Source organism: Apus apus, chromosome 4 (assembly GCF_020740795.1).
Source record: "Apus apus isolate bApuApu2 chromosome 4, bApuApu2.pri.cur, whole genome shotgun sequence".
NCBI lineage: Eukaryota > Metazoa > Chordata > Aves > Apodiformes > Apodidae > Apus > Apus apus.
The window spans coordinates 86,856,709-86,875,236 of NC_067285.1; the positions used below are offsets into that span (position 1 = coordinate 86,856,709).

The 18,528-nt window shown below is 44.2% G+C and overlaps 1 protein-coding gene across 1 annotated transcript; it reads right to left on the reverse strand.

Annotated features, from left to right (window-relative positions):
* Positions 1–689: 689 nt before the first annotated feature.
* Positions 690–7,697, reverse strand: SRD5A3 (steroid 5 alpha-reductase 3). The gene is made up of 5 exons (XM_051619937.1): positions 7,465–7,697; positions 4,472–4,623; positions 3,859–4,053; positions 2,563–2,685; positions 690–2,078 (listed from the first exon to the last, which is right to left on the reverse strand). Exons 1-5 carry the CDS (start codon positions 7,668–7,670, stop codon positions 1,819–1,821), a joined length of 936 nt encoding a protein of 311 aa, XP_051475897.1. The 5' UTR covers positions 7,671–7,697; the 3' UTR covers positions 690–1,818.
* Positions 7,698–18,528: the final 10,831 nt, after the last annotated feature.

The following is an 18,528-nucleotide window of genomic DNA, read 5'->3' on the forward strand; positions in this document are numbered from 1 at the left end:
CGCGCGCCCCGCCGCCCCGCGCCCCGCCCCCCGCGCCGGCTGCGGGTGCCGGCGGGGCTGGGCTGGGCGGGGCTGGGCAGCCCCGCAGCGCTCGGGAGGGGGCTCCGGCGGGGCCGAAACCTTTCCCCGGCTCGCGGCCGCCGGAGGCGCGGGGAGTCGAAGCGCGTCACGCCTCCGTCCGGAGTCGCTTACGGGCAGGGCGCGGGCGCTGGGGGCGGGAAGATGAACGGCAGCGTCAGAGGGCAAAAAAATGGCGTAGGAATGGCCTGGGCACAGCCGGGATTCTGGAAGCCCAAGGACGGAGCAGCGCTTTGGGTACGCGTGGGGACCCGCAGAGCGCCCGCGCAGCCCGACGTGATCAGCTCGGGAAGCCGAGGAAGCCTGTGCACCCCAGTGCTCTGCCTGAGGCAAGGGCAGGCATGTGCTCCCCGAGAACCTAGCAGTCTGGTGAAGGGGGCCGAGAACAGCCGTAAACCAGGCGGTGCTCGGAGGCAGGCTCAAGGAGCCTCCCGGGAACCCGCTCCCGATGCGGTCCCATGACAGGGCTCGGTGTGTTCCCCGGTGCCCTGAAGCTCTGGAGCTACTGATCCAGAGAGGGTTGTGAGACCCAGCACGACGTTTCGTGCAAAATAATTGCTCGTGTTTTGCAAATACACAGTTAAATTTTGACAAACTAGACAACATGGAAATAGAAGGTGTAATAAACTTTTAATTAGATAGCTCGTAAGATATAGTTAAGATTATAAAAATTCTTCTCATATACAAAATACACGCATGTTAAGTAGAAAACATGCTGAAACACCAGCATCCATATACCACACACAAACTGGTCATTCATTCCTGTATCATGAGAAGGACCAAAATATTAAATGGTTAAGTGCAAAAAAGCCCCTTGTGCTGAATGACATGACCTCCCCAGTAAAGAATTTCTTTGCAATGCTTGTCAGGTACAGGTTTCTGTGTTCTCGGCCTCTGCAGTTCATTACATCTGCTCTCACAGGCTATTTAAAAAACACTGTAGTTGTGGTTACAGCCATCCTGCTTAACTGCCCCCTCCAACACAGGAAAGATTCCAATAACCCCCTGTAAGGATGACAAAACCATAACCAAGAATATTATTATTTTTGCAAATTCTCTTCTACCGTCTCTCTAGACCAAGAACCTTCTGTGACCTTCCCAGTTGAGGGATAAACAAGGAGTTTTCATCAATGAATAAATACTGACTTTGGTGCAGAAGAGATAATGCAGCAACTGAGTCTGTTTATCGCCACTGCTGAGCATGAGTCATTCCTCCAGTGCTGCTTTCTCCACTGGTTTTTGTACTTGCAGTTATAGAGCATTGACTGGTTTTAAATATCGACAGGGAAGCGTATAAAGACAATACACAATTTGCCTCCCTCTGAAGTGATTCAAAGAAAAGAGACCAGGAAAAAATATACTTAAATATTAGACAAGGCATGAAATACAGTCGTCCAAATGACACCCTGCACCCTCCTATCACTACACAGTTTTCATGTGTATGTTATTTTGCCTTGCTGCACAACAGCAAGAGTTTTATGCATAAGATACAATTATAAAACAGAAAAGAGCCAATCAGCATATCTTCAGTTAGAATTAAGGTCTTCAGTAAACCTTTTTTTTAGCTTGTATGACATGCAGAGACCTTACACTTCCCCACCTAAGTTGGTAACATGGAGGAGCTTTTAAGCTAGAATTAAGAGAAAATGTACGATTTTACCTTGGCTTTAATAAACAACTCTTATTCCCTTATAGAAAACATTTCCCAGTTTGGAATCAGGATGCTTTAGAATAAATAACCTAAAAAACATATGGTATAAAAGCTTTTCGATGCTTTGGGTAGGAGCTGAAGTTTTTCTGATAGAACTCGTGGCACAAAACAGCAGCCAGTGCCTGGTTAAAAAGAACACACATCACTACACACCACCACGTCACGTTGTGGAATCCCAGTGTGATGGCCATAGATACATATATGAGGAGCTCTGCAAAATAATGAGGGCAAGAAACTGTCTCAAACCAGTCTCCAAAAGGCACACTGTGGCTCAGACTTACAACCTTTCCTGCAAGCAAACAGAAAGAAATCAGTTGAGGACAAACTTTTAATTACAGTTATCATCACCATCCACCTCCATCTGATCTGGCAGTGTTGCACTTCTTAATGAAATGTCACCTCTGGCTGTCTGAACAAATACAGAGCAAGGAAACCTATTTTTAGCCTGCATAGAAACAGAAGTGAGGTCCCTGAAGAGTGGCACAAGTCCTAAGTGCTAGCATGTGTCTGTCCTTAGGATACTAGAAGCTACACCTTAATTTTAAGTTATTTAAAACGTTATGTACAGACTGAGACACATACACCCCCTATTCAGCCATCTGATCTCTTTTCCAAATAGCCTCATTTAATCTACTAGAAGTCTTATAGAAAGCACCACCCTACAAGAACTGAAAAATACTCCTGTTTTAAGGTATTAGATGCTACAGGAGCCTATTGAAACAACCAAAAAACCCACAGCTAAGTAAATGGTTGGCAGAAATGAAATATCTTACCTGATTTACTTTTTCTAAGATTAGCTAGAATCACAAGACATCTGTGCTGGTGAAGGGAGGCCCAAATGTACATCGCAACTCCTACAATGTGATACCACCGGATCTGCACAGAAAGCTCTCTTCCTGAATGAAATATGTTTCATTAATATAAAGCCAGGAAATACCTTCCAAGCATCATCTCAAAATATTGTGTACATTTTTTAAATGTTACTGTCTTACAAAATTCTAGCAGTGAGCCTCTGATACTTCTTCCTGCATCATTTAAGTGCTCAGCTGGTAGTTCACTTCCCTTAACTGCTCTATACTAACAATACCTAGTTTTTAATCCACCAGTTTGAGGTTCCACATGATGTACAACTGATAAATAATTGATACTCTAAGACCTCAATATTCAACACTGTAATTCTTATCATTCTAATTAAAGACGCTGTCATGGCTCAGGTCAACACACAAGTACATAGTTGTTTGCCTTGTTCACAGTGAGTGAGACACACACATACATGCACGTATACACAAACACGCATGCACGAACAGTGTGAACTGTTTAGGCCTTCAAAAAATGTTAACCGCATTAAGGGTGATTTCCAATGTACAAGTGAGTACACCATCTCTAAGAATCTACAAGACGTGAAAAACAGAAGACAGGTCCAGCTAGAAAAAGGCTTTATCTACACATAGGAGACCTGAAGATTATTTTGTAAAAATCACTGGATTAAACTAGAGATTATGTGGTTGGAAGTGGTTAAAAACTGCCCCAAGGTTACATGCTTGGTAATGACCATTTTAGTAATGAGAGAAGTGCTACAGCCAGTTCACAGTCCTCTGTGAGGGAAACAGCAGCTCAGTTGTGAGAGTCAATGGAATATGTTGGCAGAAACAAGTCATGTAATTCACATTTCTGATGTATTAATGGAGACATTACAGTACCAAATGAAAGAAGTGACTGACACCAGGTAGAACAGCAGCGAGTTCTCAGTGAAAAACTAAGGAGGTGGCCAAGACAGCCTTGCAGACTCATCTGATCAGTTATGATCCCGAAAAGTAACTATGTGAGATGTCTTTCAAGAAACAACAGTGGTTGTTAACATGAAAGCATGGGTCAGTGTCTGCACGTATGCATAATGCTGGTTGATTTTGTGATATACTGAAATGTAGTTACTTTGAACTATGCCAGGAAGCATTTTTACATCTTAACAGTTAAGATTTCTCACACAAGCAGCCCTCTACAAAACCATCTGCCACAACGGAAACAAATGGGAGCAAAAATGCTTTGGTAATAACTAAGCAGGCACTTACCCCTCCTGATGTTAGTAGGCATTTGACATAGTACAGTTAAGCCAACAGCAAGGTAGTAACCAAGTCCAAAGCAATACTGCACAATATGAATGACGCCACTGGAAAACACACTGGTCCAGAGGCATTCTGCAAGTCTTCGACAGCTATGCAACCAAAGCAGCAGGAGAACCAGGAGTGCAGAGAAGTGCTCACTATCTGCTTGCAGATAAAAAACAGCAACTCTGAGACAAACAGGAACAGTTTAACACCAACAGGGCTTCAAAAAGACTAATTTTTCCCCATCTCACAGCAAGGTTTTACCCTCATTTTAAATTAACTGAGCACCAGGGAAAATACTTGTACACATGAGGCACTGCTGACTGCAGCAAGATTATTTCTAGAAGGTGCATGGCCCTTTCATTTAAAAGGTCTACCAAAAGCCATCATATCCATAAATCAGAACGATTTCTATCTTGAATAATCATGAAGGGACACAGTATTCCAGGAAAGTCCCTTGAAGTATAATTTAAAAGCAGCTGATAAAGCTGCACTTGAAAAATACAAATTCAGCATAGAGTGGTAGTGTAGCTTTCTAGTATTTATATGGCTGCAGCATAATAGCTGGAATGCTTGCCTGTGTCCTCAGTCTGAGAATCTCTGCCAAGAGTGTAGTGCACTTGCTGAATCCATGATGGGAGTGACCAGCTGAGGAACTCCACTTGGAAAAGCCAGATCAGCAGAAAGCCGTTCCAGAGCACAGAAACCACATAAAAGTGAGTAAACCACCTGTGGGAACAAAAGTGCTCTTCAGTAATGTTCTCATCATTCCTTAGTTGGAAATGTAGCTGCAGGATGTGCCTGCCTGATGGTATGTTCCCTTTTGATGCCCACATCGTAAGTTTAGAACTTGGGGACTCCAGTGGTACCAAGCAGGAATAACCCTAACACCTTCTTCTCCCAGTGAAATGCTGCCTGGATTAACCTCTAACCTAGTTTATGTTACCAATGACAACTGCACTAAAGAGGAGAAAGTGTAAATTGCACATTGCAAAGGTATTCTTCAATGCTTACATCAGCACGATGTGCATATCTTTTTCTTTATAATTTACACCACTGAAAGCACATCTTAATTAATTTTCTGGGCACTTCCATGCTGTTGCACCTGGCAGTGCTCCAACTTTCCTCAGTTCTAGTGGATGCATTACATGATGTGTTAAAAGTTCATAAATGACAAATGCATATCGTAAAAGGCACTCAGAAATAATTACTCAGCTGTGCACTAAAATCTTGCTCCTCTGCAAATTCAAGGTCTGCAACAATCATATAGAAAAAAACTCAAGACCATCAATACCACTGGGTGATTACAAGGCAAAGACCACATGTTTTTTTGAGGAAAGCAAAGATTCCTCCAACCCCATAATGCAGTTATAAAAGAACATTATGCATTATTGAAACGTAAGACATTATGCTCAAGACAATAACTGGATGGAATTAAACAGCCTGTGATATCCAGCTCAAACTAGGTGATCCAGTATTTCTTTTTGCTTTTAAAACTAAAAGTCATTCTATGAATACAACACAGGACCTCTGTAAACACATGCACAGAGATGAAATATGTACCACGGGAAGATGCTGATGGCCCTGTCTTGACAATGTAACTGGTACAAAACTAGGATATAACTGTATAGTCAGAGAAGGCTATATTTCTCTGGAATGTGTAAACTTTTCTTTTGGGGGACTGTAGTGGTACAACACCCTTGCTTACTGAAACCAAATAAAAGTAGCCCTCCCTCTCAAAACAGCTCGGGTATCTCCCAACAGCAATACCAAGGCCAAGTCTGAACCACAGACATAGCAAGCAACCCAGCATTCTCCAGAGCACTCTGCCCACTAGTGTTTGGTAGCCCCTTCAGATGATCACTCCTCCTCCTCAGTTCCTTCTCCCAAGCAGAGACAGCAACATTTGCCCTGCTGATTTGCAACAGCAAAAGTAAAATTTAGCCCCTCTCACTTATTTTTCACTTAGATGAAAAACAGAATTTGTATATTGATAGAAACTCATTGCCAGCTCCAAGTTTCAAGTTCTTTCCTTGCTGTCCTGTTACTCAGTAGACTTCTGTCTCACCACTGAGCCAGAGAACTTTCCCCATGTGCACTGCTGTTTTGCTACCAGCACACAAACAAGCCCTGCCAGCTTAGCAGAGACATGTCCTGCGAGCTTTCAGCAATCCCAATTACACTGGGGACATGTCTGAACTACAGAGCAATCCAACACTGCAGCAAGTACATGTGTCATCCCTCAGGACTGGAATGTTAGCTATTTGCCAAACCAATGCAAAATGAATCACAAGATTTGACAATATGGAATGTCAGTTAAAAACAAGCTCAGGCTAGTGAAAATACAATTCTTGTTTGGAAACAAGAGACAAATGAATGAAAAGAGAGAATGCCTCAATGACTACTTGCAGGATCTTCTCTAGCCTTCCAGCTGGCAGGGTTACGGGTTCACTACTCAAGCAAAAGAATCACTTTACAGATGTTGAGAGCTTGAAACCAGTTCCCTGAAAAAGCCATGTTCTTCAGACACCATCTTCCCCAAGAAGGGGCAGTGAGAAACTTCTCTTGGAGAAAGGTCAACTCAATCAAGAACCTATCTTAAGAATATGCTGCAATCAAGACAAAGCCTTTACGAGCCCTTACTTTTGGTAAGGGCACCACAGAACTTGAAGGCATCCCTGAGTATTTTCTATGACTAGACGTGTGATAACCAAGATACTACATTACGACCTTTCCACCAATAACAAGCTGTGTCACAAACCTTTTAACATTTGGTTTGAAAGCTATGCATATAAAATGTGTCAGTGATAAGAAGATCATTACACCAGGGGCTATCAGATCTTTGGGCTGACTAGCCTCCCAGTCCTGTCCTGCCGGCCTTGCAAGGTACTGCCACGTTCAAGTCAAAAGCTAGTTGTAGTCATCAATCTGGACTGATCAAAAATTATGAAATCCCAGCAGCATGTAGAAAGCTGTAAATGTTTTGGTTTTTTCCCCCTCCTCTTTTCCATCTGCCATCCTTTTAGACATCTATTAAGAGAAGTGTTTGGATAACACAGCAGCTCTTTTGCCTCATTAGAGACCGTTCACACAGGACCCAGATGTTAATATGCTGTTACTAGTATCCTGAGGCACGTATTTTTAAAAGATAAATATTTAAGGAAGAAGATGCCAACTGAGAATACAGATTAAGGCAGTAAACTCGCAGCATACTTGCATCATCACAGTGACACTCAGAGGCCCACATTCCCAGCTCCCTAACCTGAGTCTTGCAAGGTTTGTTTTGCAGATCCTGCATAGGACTGGGACTCAAGGGATTCGGCTTTTGTCCAACGTGGGACATGCGGACTCTGCACGATTGCAGTCCTTATGCTCCTCGGTTCCCCATCTGCAACAACAGAGCAACACTTCTGAAAAAATAAAACTAGCCCGATTCTATAAAAACACGCGGTGCTCTCCGTAGATGCCGGCGACTTCCCACGGCCCCGCCGCGCGGGCGGAGAAGCCGCAGCTGTGCCCGGGCCGCGGGGCAGCCCGCACGCCGGGCGCGGCCCCCGCACCGCCCCTCACCTCTTGGGCACCTGCAGGAGGCGCAGCCAGCCCGGCCGGCGCCCGCACCCGCTCTTCGTCTTCCCGTAGCGCAGCAGATCCTGGAAGAAGGCAGAGAGGCCGAGCCCACACCCGGGCCACCGCGCCGGAGCCCGCCGCGCCAGCAGCAGCGCCAGCAGAAAGGCGGCGGCCACCGAGGCCCAGGCGGCGGGCAGCACCGCCGGCATGGCCCCGGCCCGGCCCGCTCCGCCCACCGTGCCCAGGGCGGCCGGGACCTAGGGCGGTGCTTCCCCTTCCTCCGCCCGCCCTCCTGAGCGGCGGGCCCCGGGACTGCGGTGGGCGGGCGGAGGGGCGGAGGGGCGGGCTGCGTCTCTCGGCACTTGCGCTCTCCCCGTCGCGCCGTTTCGTGCCGCTGCAGAGCAGCAGAACGCTGCCGCGGAGGTAACAGCGCTGGGAGAGGGAAGCCCGCCGTGGCCTGCTCTGGGAACACGGCCGACCTGCCGGCGGTTGCCTGGAATCCTGCCGAGTTCCCGTGTCGGGGCTCAGCTCAGTTGCCTGCTCACCCCTCAGCAGCCTGCTTCATGTTGCTTGTATCGGGGGTCACAAAATTTGATTTCCAAATCTTGAAGTACAGAACAATTTTACTAGGCTGTAGTGCTACTTCGAACTACCGTGGAATCATCTTTCTGTTGATACTTACATGCTTCCACAACACTGGCTGCCTTTGTAGTGTTGCTTTCCATGGTATTTTTAAAAGTGTTGGTGACTTTTTCCCATATGGGATTGAATTCTGTCATAAGCACTTTGATTGCATCTTTGCCAACTACCAAACCTATGTATTATCTTTGTGTGTGTGTGTAGATCAGGCTGGATTGAAAGAAAAATTTTAAATCTTACCACTGTACTTTCCTAAACAGAACTATCAATCCTGTATATTATTTTGAGAACGCATGTATGACTACATGGATCCATCCTGTGAGTGAATCCCACAAAGCACTCGTGACATCAGTAGCATGGCTTTGGAAAAAATAATTGGAGTTCACAATTTCTGCTAAAACATAGGTTGATGGTTCTCCAGTTATATCTACATAATGTGTTATCATAAATATTTTAATGTCAATATAATTTATGTCCAGGTTTGGAGCTCAGTCTAATCATCTTTCCAGTTGTGTAACTTAATCCTAAATCTGGTTTGGGGATTTAACAGATAATTGTTTTGGGTAATTGGCAGGAGATGAAGATACGAGGCGGGTGGGGGGACGTTTTTGGGAAGTGGGAGAGGGGAGCAGATGACATGTGAGTAATTGCACAGTGGGTGAGGGGCAGGAGAGCATGCCTGGGCAGCGCTGGGAAGGGGGGGAGACTGTTGCCGTCTGCTCCCCAGCCTTGCACCCTGAGAAGCTCAGGCAACAGTCACTGTGCCATGGCTCTTGTCCCAGGGAGCACGTGAGCAGGTGATTATTTCTGTGTCCCACACAGCCACGTTTGGGAAGTGCTGCTGTGGCGACTGGTTTGGGCAGAGCAGGCCGTGTGAAAGCAGGGAGCAGCCACGCCTGCTTTGCAAGCAGCAACAGCACGGGACTCCCTGGGACAGCCTGCGGGTCCGGGCAGCAATATGCTTCCTCTGCACGTCCTGACTCGAGGCACTGTGTCCTCTTGTACTGCACTTTTCTTAGAGCTGGAGTTTGTCTGCTCTTGCAGCATGTCTCTCTGAAGCATGGCAAGTGTGTGTCTTCAGCCTCTGCTTCTCTCTGAAACAAGGAAACACATTACAGACTTGTCTCTGCAGACTGGTCACAAGACAAGGCAAGGAGGAGCAACAGTCTAGCCCATAAAGAGATCCTTCCTTTAACTGAACAGCAAACTTTTAAAACTTAAAAGAGCTTAGGTCAGCATTTTTGGTGGCCAGTGCAGGTGCCATTTTCATGAAATCATGGTCAGGAGACTCCTGTCTGGGTGTAGGGCATGGCTCTGTAGCATACTGAGCAGTTCCTTGGTTCCCATTGCACCCCAGTTATATTTTCCTGTGAGCTTTAGGGGTGTTTGTGAAGTGAAGGATATGGAATGTGTTCCCATTATGGTTCCCATTAGACAGTGGAGACCAGAGGGCCTGCAGGTGGGCTGCTGGGGGATGGAGCTGATGAACAACAGCAGGACAGTCACACAGACCCAGAGTGACGCAGAGCATCATGCTGTGTTCCCCATTGGGGTGACAGGTACCCAACTTTTGGCACTTCAGATATATCCTGAATTTAATTAGAGAGGTACAGCTCTCATGGAGATGAGTAAACTAGCAAATGTTTAATATCAAATACTCTTCCATCAACTGACCTTTATTTAAGGAACAGAGAACAGGAATTCTCTATGTGTGGGTCTGTAGCAAAGTACGATTGAGGCACTTACTCTTCATGGCACCCTGTGTCACCATCTGTGATGTATTGACTGCAGTGTTAATAGTAGCAGAGCCAGGCAATGGCACAACCCAGGACTTGCTCCACACGCTATCAGGATACATAGGTGGGAAAGGAGAGGAATTGGTGTGTGAGGAAAACTACAGCTGTAACAAACAGAACAGGTCCCTATTAATGTCTTATTCCTTGGCTCCAGCACTTGTACCACGGTGTGTTTCCTGTGGGACAAGTAAGATGCTTAGCATGAATGCTGCACCTGCAGACCAAGCCATGTCAGGGACCATGTGCAGCTGCTTAAGGGTGAGGAAAGCACTGTGGTCCACATTATTTTGGTGAACACTTCCTCAAAAAATTACTTCAGTCTACTATGAAAGAGCTGTTGAGTTCACCCATCAGCATCACCTCCCCAAGCTCCATAGTATCCCTGCAGGTTATTGTGACCACTGTAGTTACCACAGTGAACCATAGATTCTATGTGGCAGGTTCGATGTTAAGAGAAAAACAATTACTTACATTTATCACCTATCCTTCTTTTTCTTGTGGATGCTGGTTCTTTTCCTGCGATAATGCAGAGCTGGTTTAAGTTACACAAGCAGATGCTAGGCTTCAGGTGGGTCATTTGGCAAAGCCAGTGGTCAGCAGAAGGCTGTGAAGTTGAATCCCTCAGGCTTTCTTGGCCACACAGTTGGTGCTTCCTGGACACCCAAGGCACCCCTGCTCCCAGCTGGCTCCAGCCGGAGCTACAGCAGCACAGGGAGGTAGGATCCAACCCCCATATGTGGTCACTTTGCCGGCTGTTTCCTCAGAGTTCAGATAATTGGAGGAAGAAGGGAAGGAATACAGCTGTGAGGCCAGGAAATGGTTTGAAGGGGAGAGGAATCAGAAGTTGGTCATCTTAAATATACCTTCTGTGTTTTTATTTGCAATTTATGTTGAGAAGATGTAAGTTGCACTTTGCTGCTGCTTCTCATAATTGTTTATCTTTTTTTGCACAACAGTTAAGAGCCCTTCTCTCTAGATTTTTTTTCCCCAGTGCTTCACATCTGTGGCACGTTTTATCACCCACGTGTGGTAATGATTTTCCCACTTTTTAGGCGAATAATTCCCTCTAGGTGGCACCAGCACTCTTCGGTTCACCCGAAGCCCGCCCGCCTGCGCCGGGTTCCGGCTCTTGTTGCCTTGGAGGTCCCGGGAGACCCTCCGGGTGTTCTCCCGTCTTCCTTCCACAGCCGCGCTGCGGGGCTCTCACCTCGCAGCCCCTCCTGGCGTTAGCTGTTTGGAACAGTTGATAAACCGATAGCATTTACAAATGCTTTGTAATTTAAAAGGGGTTTTGAAATTCGAAAATTGCCAGGTTTTGTAATTTGAAAATGGCAAACCTCTGTAGTAGCAAGTTAGCTTTTCATGGCAAGTATTTTTTTTCTCTGTTCCGTGACACTTGTTCCATCTTGATGGATGGAGTTCAGCTTGCCTAACTTTACTCATGTAAAAATCAGGTGAAACTAGCTGAAACTAGTTAGGAAGGTTTCTAATATAACTGATGGAGACAGGTGTCTCTTGAGTGCCTGGTTTTTTGCTTCCTAAACACAGATGTGTCAGCTGTTGAGCTGAATTGTTCTCCTTGGTGAAGATCCTCTTGATGGAAAGAGAATCTTAAAAGATTAAGAATAAAAATAGCCTAAATTATTTATGCTGCCAGATCTGGAGTTGATTCAATGTCATGCACAGAGGCTTTCACTGAGATAAAATAAAAAGGCAGTTTTTCACAGAGGCCTGGGCCATGCAAGAGAGTTATCTGTAAATCACAGCATCACAGAATATTAGGGGTTGGAAGGGACCTCTGAAGATTATCCAGTCCAACTCCCCTACCAGAGAAGGACCAAAAACTAAGGCAGATCACTAAGACAGATACAACTGCTTCATGTTTCCTGCCTGTTAAAGGAGACCTGCCTGGACAATTTATAGACTGCTGTCATAGATCACTTATGACAAAACTTGTTCACCAAGTAGAACTGAGAGAGGGTGAAAAGATGCTGTGCAAAAGGTGGGAAGGAGGGTCAAGCCTTGCCTGAACCATTTAGAAAATGCTGAAGAAAACAGATGAGAGCTCAAATCTATGTATCAGAAAGCTGGACTTGTGTGGGGCCACTGTGGACTGTAATGTCCGATAGTGCTTTGTGAAATGCCTGTAGGGGCTGGAGAGCAAAGGTCTGCTTTGGAGATTTCCAACTCAAACTACCATATTATTCAAAGGAATTTGTCTCTGTGGGACAAAAACCAGCATTGCTTACTTTTCCAGTCCAAAGCAGATTTCCCTGCATCTAGACTTGATAGTCTTATTTACTGATATTATGTCAAGAACAGCAAAATTATTCAGCTACCCAGGTACTTTTTGCTGGTTCCTTTGTTCAGTTTTGTTTTGGGGGTTTTTTTGGGTTTTTTTGTTTGTTTTGTTGTGTTTGTAGTTTTCCCCAATGAAGATTTTCATTTACTAGCAAAGCCCAAAAAGCTTTGTGAGTAAAATAGCTACAGGTGGGTTTCTTGGTAATCTCTGTGAGCCAGGATTCAATGTGAATGTAGCGCAAGAGCAGCAGTCCAAGTATTGGCTACAGTCCTTCAGACCTTTATAGATGTGCTTAAAGCTAATATGGGTGAGGACCCTATACTTGATTGTGGGACATGATAATCTATGTTAATTAAGTTGGTCTGTGTACCCAGGTCTAGGAACTTTACTAAATAATTTATTGATTCATCTAATTAGCATAATAGGGTAGATTCACACACTTCTGTGATTTGTGGGAAAATAAACCAAGAAAGCCAAGAGACTGCTACATTTTGAAGGTTAAAGTACTAGCCTGTGCTCTTCTGGGTTTAGTCATTGGAAGATAATACTGAGATACTGGGACCAAGAAAGCATAAAGCACAGAGCACAAAAAAAAAGCTCTTAGAGATGTGAGAAACTTGCACTGAAACGTGCTTCCCACCATTCAAAGATCACTACCTGCCCTTGGCTTTCAAATTAGAAAATGTGTTTTCACCAGCTGATGGAAAGCAGAAATTACTCTCTGATAAGAGAAGAGCTCCTGTGTAGGATTGGTGCCATGTACCTGGGATAAACACTGTTATGTTTGCATGGCTCTTAATGCATAATTCATAGACATGAAACCATAGACCTCAAGGTGTGACTTCTGCATCTCTTAGAGCCATGATACATGATTTATAGACTACTCAGCTATATTATCAGCTGAGTTTTCACTGAACACAGCTAGCAAGTATCTTGCCAACAGAGTTAACTTGAAGTCTGAGACAGTTTGGAGTTTCACCCTGTGAATAAAAGCAGCTTTATTACAGCTTGTATGATATGGTATTGATCACAGGCTAGTCACATGCTGTGAAGGCTAAGTCTGGGCAAGCTGTTGTTTGATATATGAACCTGCACTTGAACAGTTCAAAAAACTATCATTTAAGGAAGTATGCAAGGGAGAAAACTACCTAAAGCTCGTAATTATCACTTGAATAATTTTGAATTTCAGAATAGCTTAATGATAAATAAATACACCTTTAGTTAAGATTACAGTTATGCTTAAAATGAGAATAGAGAAGATGACTTAAAATTTCCAGGGATGCATGGTTAATACCTTCTTTGTCAAAGGGCACCGGTCCATGATACAACCCCAGGGCTTGGCAGGAACAGAGTTCAGACCCTTAATAGTAGCAAATAATTGTTTGACTCTGTACCAAATTCCTCAAAGGACATATTCACCTGTTTCTGTCTTCTGTATATTGTTTCATGGTGTGTTTTTTTAGAAATACGGCAGAATATTTGCTTGCAAAATAATTGGGCTTTTCCTGGAACAGGCAGGCTGCATCCAGGCAAGAGTTCAAAAGTAAAGGTTTCTCCCTGAGATTCCTGTTGAAACTTTCAGAGTCAGATACCAGATTTGGGGGTTCAGGGGCACTGATGGCCTGCAAGACAAGAAAGACTAATGCTGATAAAAGCCATGGAGGGCAATTAGTTTTAACAGGGCTATCAGCTGAAGAGGAAAAGCTCTAAGTAAACTTGGCAAGCAATGAGAAAAGTAATAGCAACATTTATACCTCACAATTGGGAAGGGTCAACATTTCCTTGGGGAAACAAAGACCATTTGTATGCTACTTGATGCACTCCATGGAAATGGAAAGCATTAGTGGCCCTTTCCTCACCCTCTGGGACTGTGAACATGGAAGTATTTTGACGCTGGTACCTGCTTCATAAGAATCGCTGGGAATCAGAAGGGATTCTGAGACATAGCTACTGTTCTCTGGGACTGCAGAAGTTAGAAGTTGTTTTAGGAGGGTAAAAGTTGCTTCAAAACAAGGTTGTTTTGAACAAGGTTGAGGTTGTCTTTCATTCAGGGGGCCAGCCCTAAAACTCCAGAGCAGTCAAGGGAAAAAAGGAAGAAAAAAGTCCTTATGCTTTGGTGTTCCTAGATAGAAGCAGGTTCAAGATTTGACTGTGGATCTGTTCACATCTCAAATATCCTTTTAAGCTATTTGGAAAGAAGAGACTCCCCATTTTGTATTGTGATATTGTGAACATAGACAATCATGAATGCTATCAAGTTTGTTGCAGATACTCCATCTATACCTGAAATCCTGTACCAAGACATTTGAAGAACATCACCTACATTTATAGTGGGCTCTTGGAATGCTATTAGTAAGTGGCAGGAGTGACTTGCAAATCAGTATCATCTGGACTGGATATGTCTCCCTTGATATGGCAGGCTAAAGAGAATGTCTGTGTTCCAGAGATGGTACTGCTTGCTTCATCAAGACAAATGCTATGTTTGAAAACGGTGGGCTGTTGCCCTGTTCCAGAATGTGGATGTGTACTTTTTTCCCATATGTTATCAGTGTTCTGATGAGTTGTGCCAAAACATGAAGGCATAGGTTTCATTCATTCATACTTACTGATATTCCTGCTTTGGGAAAGACACAGTGGCTCAATAAACCCTTACTGTCCATGACCTGTGATTAGAAAGAATTTCAGGTTATCAACTACTAAGTACAGTTAACAGCTGTAAAAACAGCTGTGGAAAATAATTTGTGTTGCTAAACTTAAACATGTCACAGGGGAAATGAGAGCTATTTATGAATATTCAATTGTTTTTCCATTTATCCTATTGTATAAATATCATTCTGCCAAATTAACATTATCTGATTAACTCAGTGCAATATCAGAAAGATAATGTAACATCTTTGTTTCTTACTAATACAAGTATTTGCAAATTGCTATAAAGGGCAAAAAAGGTGATAGCACAGACAGCAGGTAAGGTCTGTGCTACTAGTATATGATTTGTGGTTCAAACTGCTAAGTTATCTTAGCAGGCCTTGATCCTAAATACATCTGAGCTGAGGCTTTCAGGCTGATGTTGGAAATCAGGCAAACTAGTGCTGGCTTTGCAGTGTTTCCAAATAAAGGTGTAAGCGAATGTGATTTTATTCCAAGGAAATGAATTCTATTTGTAGCTTTTGATTACAAATCCCAGTCTAGTTACGAATGAAACTGGGATTGGGAAGGGACTCAGCTCCACTTTAACTCACATACCTTCTTTTATTCTGGCAAACCCTTACTTTGCTGTCTCCTTTTTCCCTTGCTACCATATGCTTAAATTTCTATACCAATTTTTGCCAGCTGTTTGATTAATTTTTATCGTGGCTTGCTTTTCTATTTGATTTTTTTGGTAGTAGCAGATTTTAAAGGAATTTTTTTTTGCCCAGTGTGCTCTTGACAGGAAATTTCTAGTCAATAGTTATCAGGAAGGCATTATATTGGTAATTTTCTCAATAAATATTTATTAGAGGCTTAGCACTACAAACCCTTATAGAAGTGTGATAAATACTGAATACAACCAGGACAGAAAGAGTGCCTGAAGAGCACTGCATGCTGCAAGCAGATTCAGATGCAACTACTCAGCAATAAATACCTGGTGATTTTTAGGTATGAGAGCTGAGCTTTCTTTAACTACCAGATCTGATGGGGCAGGATTAGCTCCCGAGTCAGAGGCACAGAATGAAGATGCACATCTCTTAAAATGGCAGCAGCAAAATCTGAGGAGTTGATGTTGATGCTGGTTTTAAAGCACTTTAAAAAAAACACTGCAGATTCTCCTGGTGAAAATAGTCTTCTTGGTTTGATAGACACGTGAGAAGCCAGAAGGGCTTCTTGTGGTACAAGCTAGGCAGGAGTGCTGGTGCCCACTTCATTTGTGTCTGTGCGCATGCCTGGGCAAAATGATTAAAAAAAGTCTGAAAGTGGTAAAAGCAAATAAAAGGTCATTCACAAGTTAATTACTTATAGTGCTGTACCAACAGATTTGCACTGACATAGGCTGCTCTGTGGCTCTCTGAACTAGAGGCTAGAAAAATAAACGGTTATGAGCGGGTAGATATAATTGAGGCGTGGGGGGTCTCCAACGATAAATAATCTCAGCCCTCGTGTTCAGATACTGCAAGCAGCTTTGGCTAACATCACGACTTACTGGCCAGATTCATTGTGTGTGCTGTTCAGCCATCAAGGCAGCAGCTAATAAATATTCTTACTGTCCAGACTCAAAACAAAGCTGAGGTCACGCAGGACTGGTGCTGTTACCTAGGAGGAGAAGCAGGCTGCCCACTCCAGACTGCTGATTTCTGGGCTTATTTTAACGAAGTCTTACCCTGACAGGCCTTAAAACCCTTTAAATGAGAGCAACAAGATGTCTGTCAGAGCAATAGGGATGTGTTGCTTGCATGTGCCTCTACTCTTCATTCCAGGAGCACAGAGCAGTGTGCTGGCTCTGCTATACCCACAGCTCTGCTCTTCTTTACATAGAGAATACTATTCTGACTGAAGACTCCTAGTCCTGAAGTAGTTAAAGGAGTAAACTAATGGGAGATGAGAATGGTAGCAATTTGGACCAGTATGTAAACAATTTAGGTTTTTCTTTCCAACAACACAGCCCATAGATGCGAGAAGAAATACAACCAAGGTAGGACCAATAAAAACCTACTAGGCTGCCTTGTCCAAGGCAGTGCTCAGGGTAGGTAAGGCACCGAGCAATAAGTAATAAAGACCTCACCTGCACTGCCAGTTGTTTATACCATTTCAGAAAGGTGTTAGTGGCCCTGTCTCCTGCTCTCCCTGCTTGAGACATAGGGACAGAAACACTGGGCATCCTGCATGGTGGGCCTGTGCCTGGAGGGCTGGCCTGGCAAGGTGCACAAATGCTGCTGGCCAAGAGGACAGACCATGGCATGTCACAGCTCTAACTGGGTGTGAGTAACTCTTCCTCATCTTGCAAGTTCCATTATTTTGCAGATGATTTAGGTCTTATTTCAGAACCCTCTCCCAGTTCAGCAAAGGATTAAACCCAAACTTAAGTGGCTTTGCTGAACAGGGATAGATAGATCAGAACTTTCCTTATTTTTTAAAGATTATATTCAGAGTTGATGAACAGCGTATGTAAGAACTGTGAAGCTCCACTAAGTGGGCAGCCTGCTGCCGTGCGTCACTCCTGCATCTTGATGGGACCATTCATGCAACCCTCCTGCCAAGTCTCTCTGCTTGCCCTCAGCTCCTGCCTGACCTGGTGTCTGGGGGATGATAGAACTTGTTTCCTTCCTACCTCTGGAAAAATCCATTTTAACAGTATCTCCTCTGCCTACCAGTTGCCAGTGATCAGAGAGGCCAGTGGAAACCCTTGGTTTTGGCGTTTCCTATCACGGCCACCCCTTTGGTTAAATTAAGCTCCCAACCTGCTCAACGAGCTCCTCTGAAAATCCATCCTGGTTGAGTAAACATGCATCTAACATGTAGTTTTTTATTTCACCTCCACCTGGACAACTTTAGCCTGCTATCCTACCTAATTCACTCCTAATGGAATCAACAGCTTCTAATTTGTTTGCGGACTTCAGGAAAAGGATAGTCTAATTCCCAGTCACCCGGGCTGGAGTGATGACTGCTGGAGAGGCAGCTTCAGTGTTTGTCACACCTAAAAGTGCAATGCCAGTGAATGTTTTTCTCTGCTTGGTTCCTTCCTTTTATCTGCATGCAGTGTTTCTTCCCACTTACATCTAAGGAGACTTGGAAAGTGATCTGATTAATTAGAAGAGGCTACTTAGGAGGAAATAAAAATAACTCTACGCAGCTCTCTGCTACTTCCTCTAAGTCTGTGACAAGTACTTAGCTTTTATGATACAGGATTTTTGAGATGCCACGGAAGGAAAAACAAAGGCTCTAAGATTTTCCACCCTGGTGTTTTGGATTCCTGTTTGTGGGGCTGACACCATGCTATGCCACTGCTGCCCAGCAGCAGAGCTGAGCCCTGGCATGAAGTGGCTGGCTCCTTACCCTTCACCTTGCAGGATCTCCAGTCTTGTCTGTACTATGACTCCTGTAGGCTCCCAGAGAAACACAAGGGGCTTCTTGCTTCATTCCACATTGGAAATAAAGAACAGGCATGAATCTTAGCAAGAAATACCACTACCTCCTACTTACCTCTGTTCTTTCTACTTTGGAAATCAAATGTGGTTGGTGGGTCCTGCAGCCACCTTGGTCTGCATGGGAGGATGGTGGGGCTAGTCTGCACATGCCGCTCCTGAGGATCCAATACATTCTGCTAGCAGAGCTTTTTAAAAAATATGGAAATGTATT

Excerpts from the sequence above, each read along its gene's own strand:
- SRD5A3 (XM_051619937.1), bottom strand. The coding sequence starts at position 7,670 with ATGCCGGCGGTGCTGCCCGCCGCCTGGGCCTCGGTGGCCGCCGCCTTT. Across the intron at positions 4,054-4,471 it reads TTCTCAGACTGAGGACACAG|ATAGTGAGCACTTCTCTGCA; the intron begins GCAAGCATTCCA and ends ATCTGCAAGCAG. Across the intron at positions 2,686-3,858 it reads GCCTACTAACATCAGGAGGG|GAAGAGAGCTTTCTGTGCAG; the intron begins GTAAGTGCCTGC and ends TATTTCATTCAG.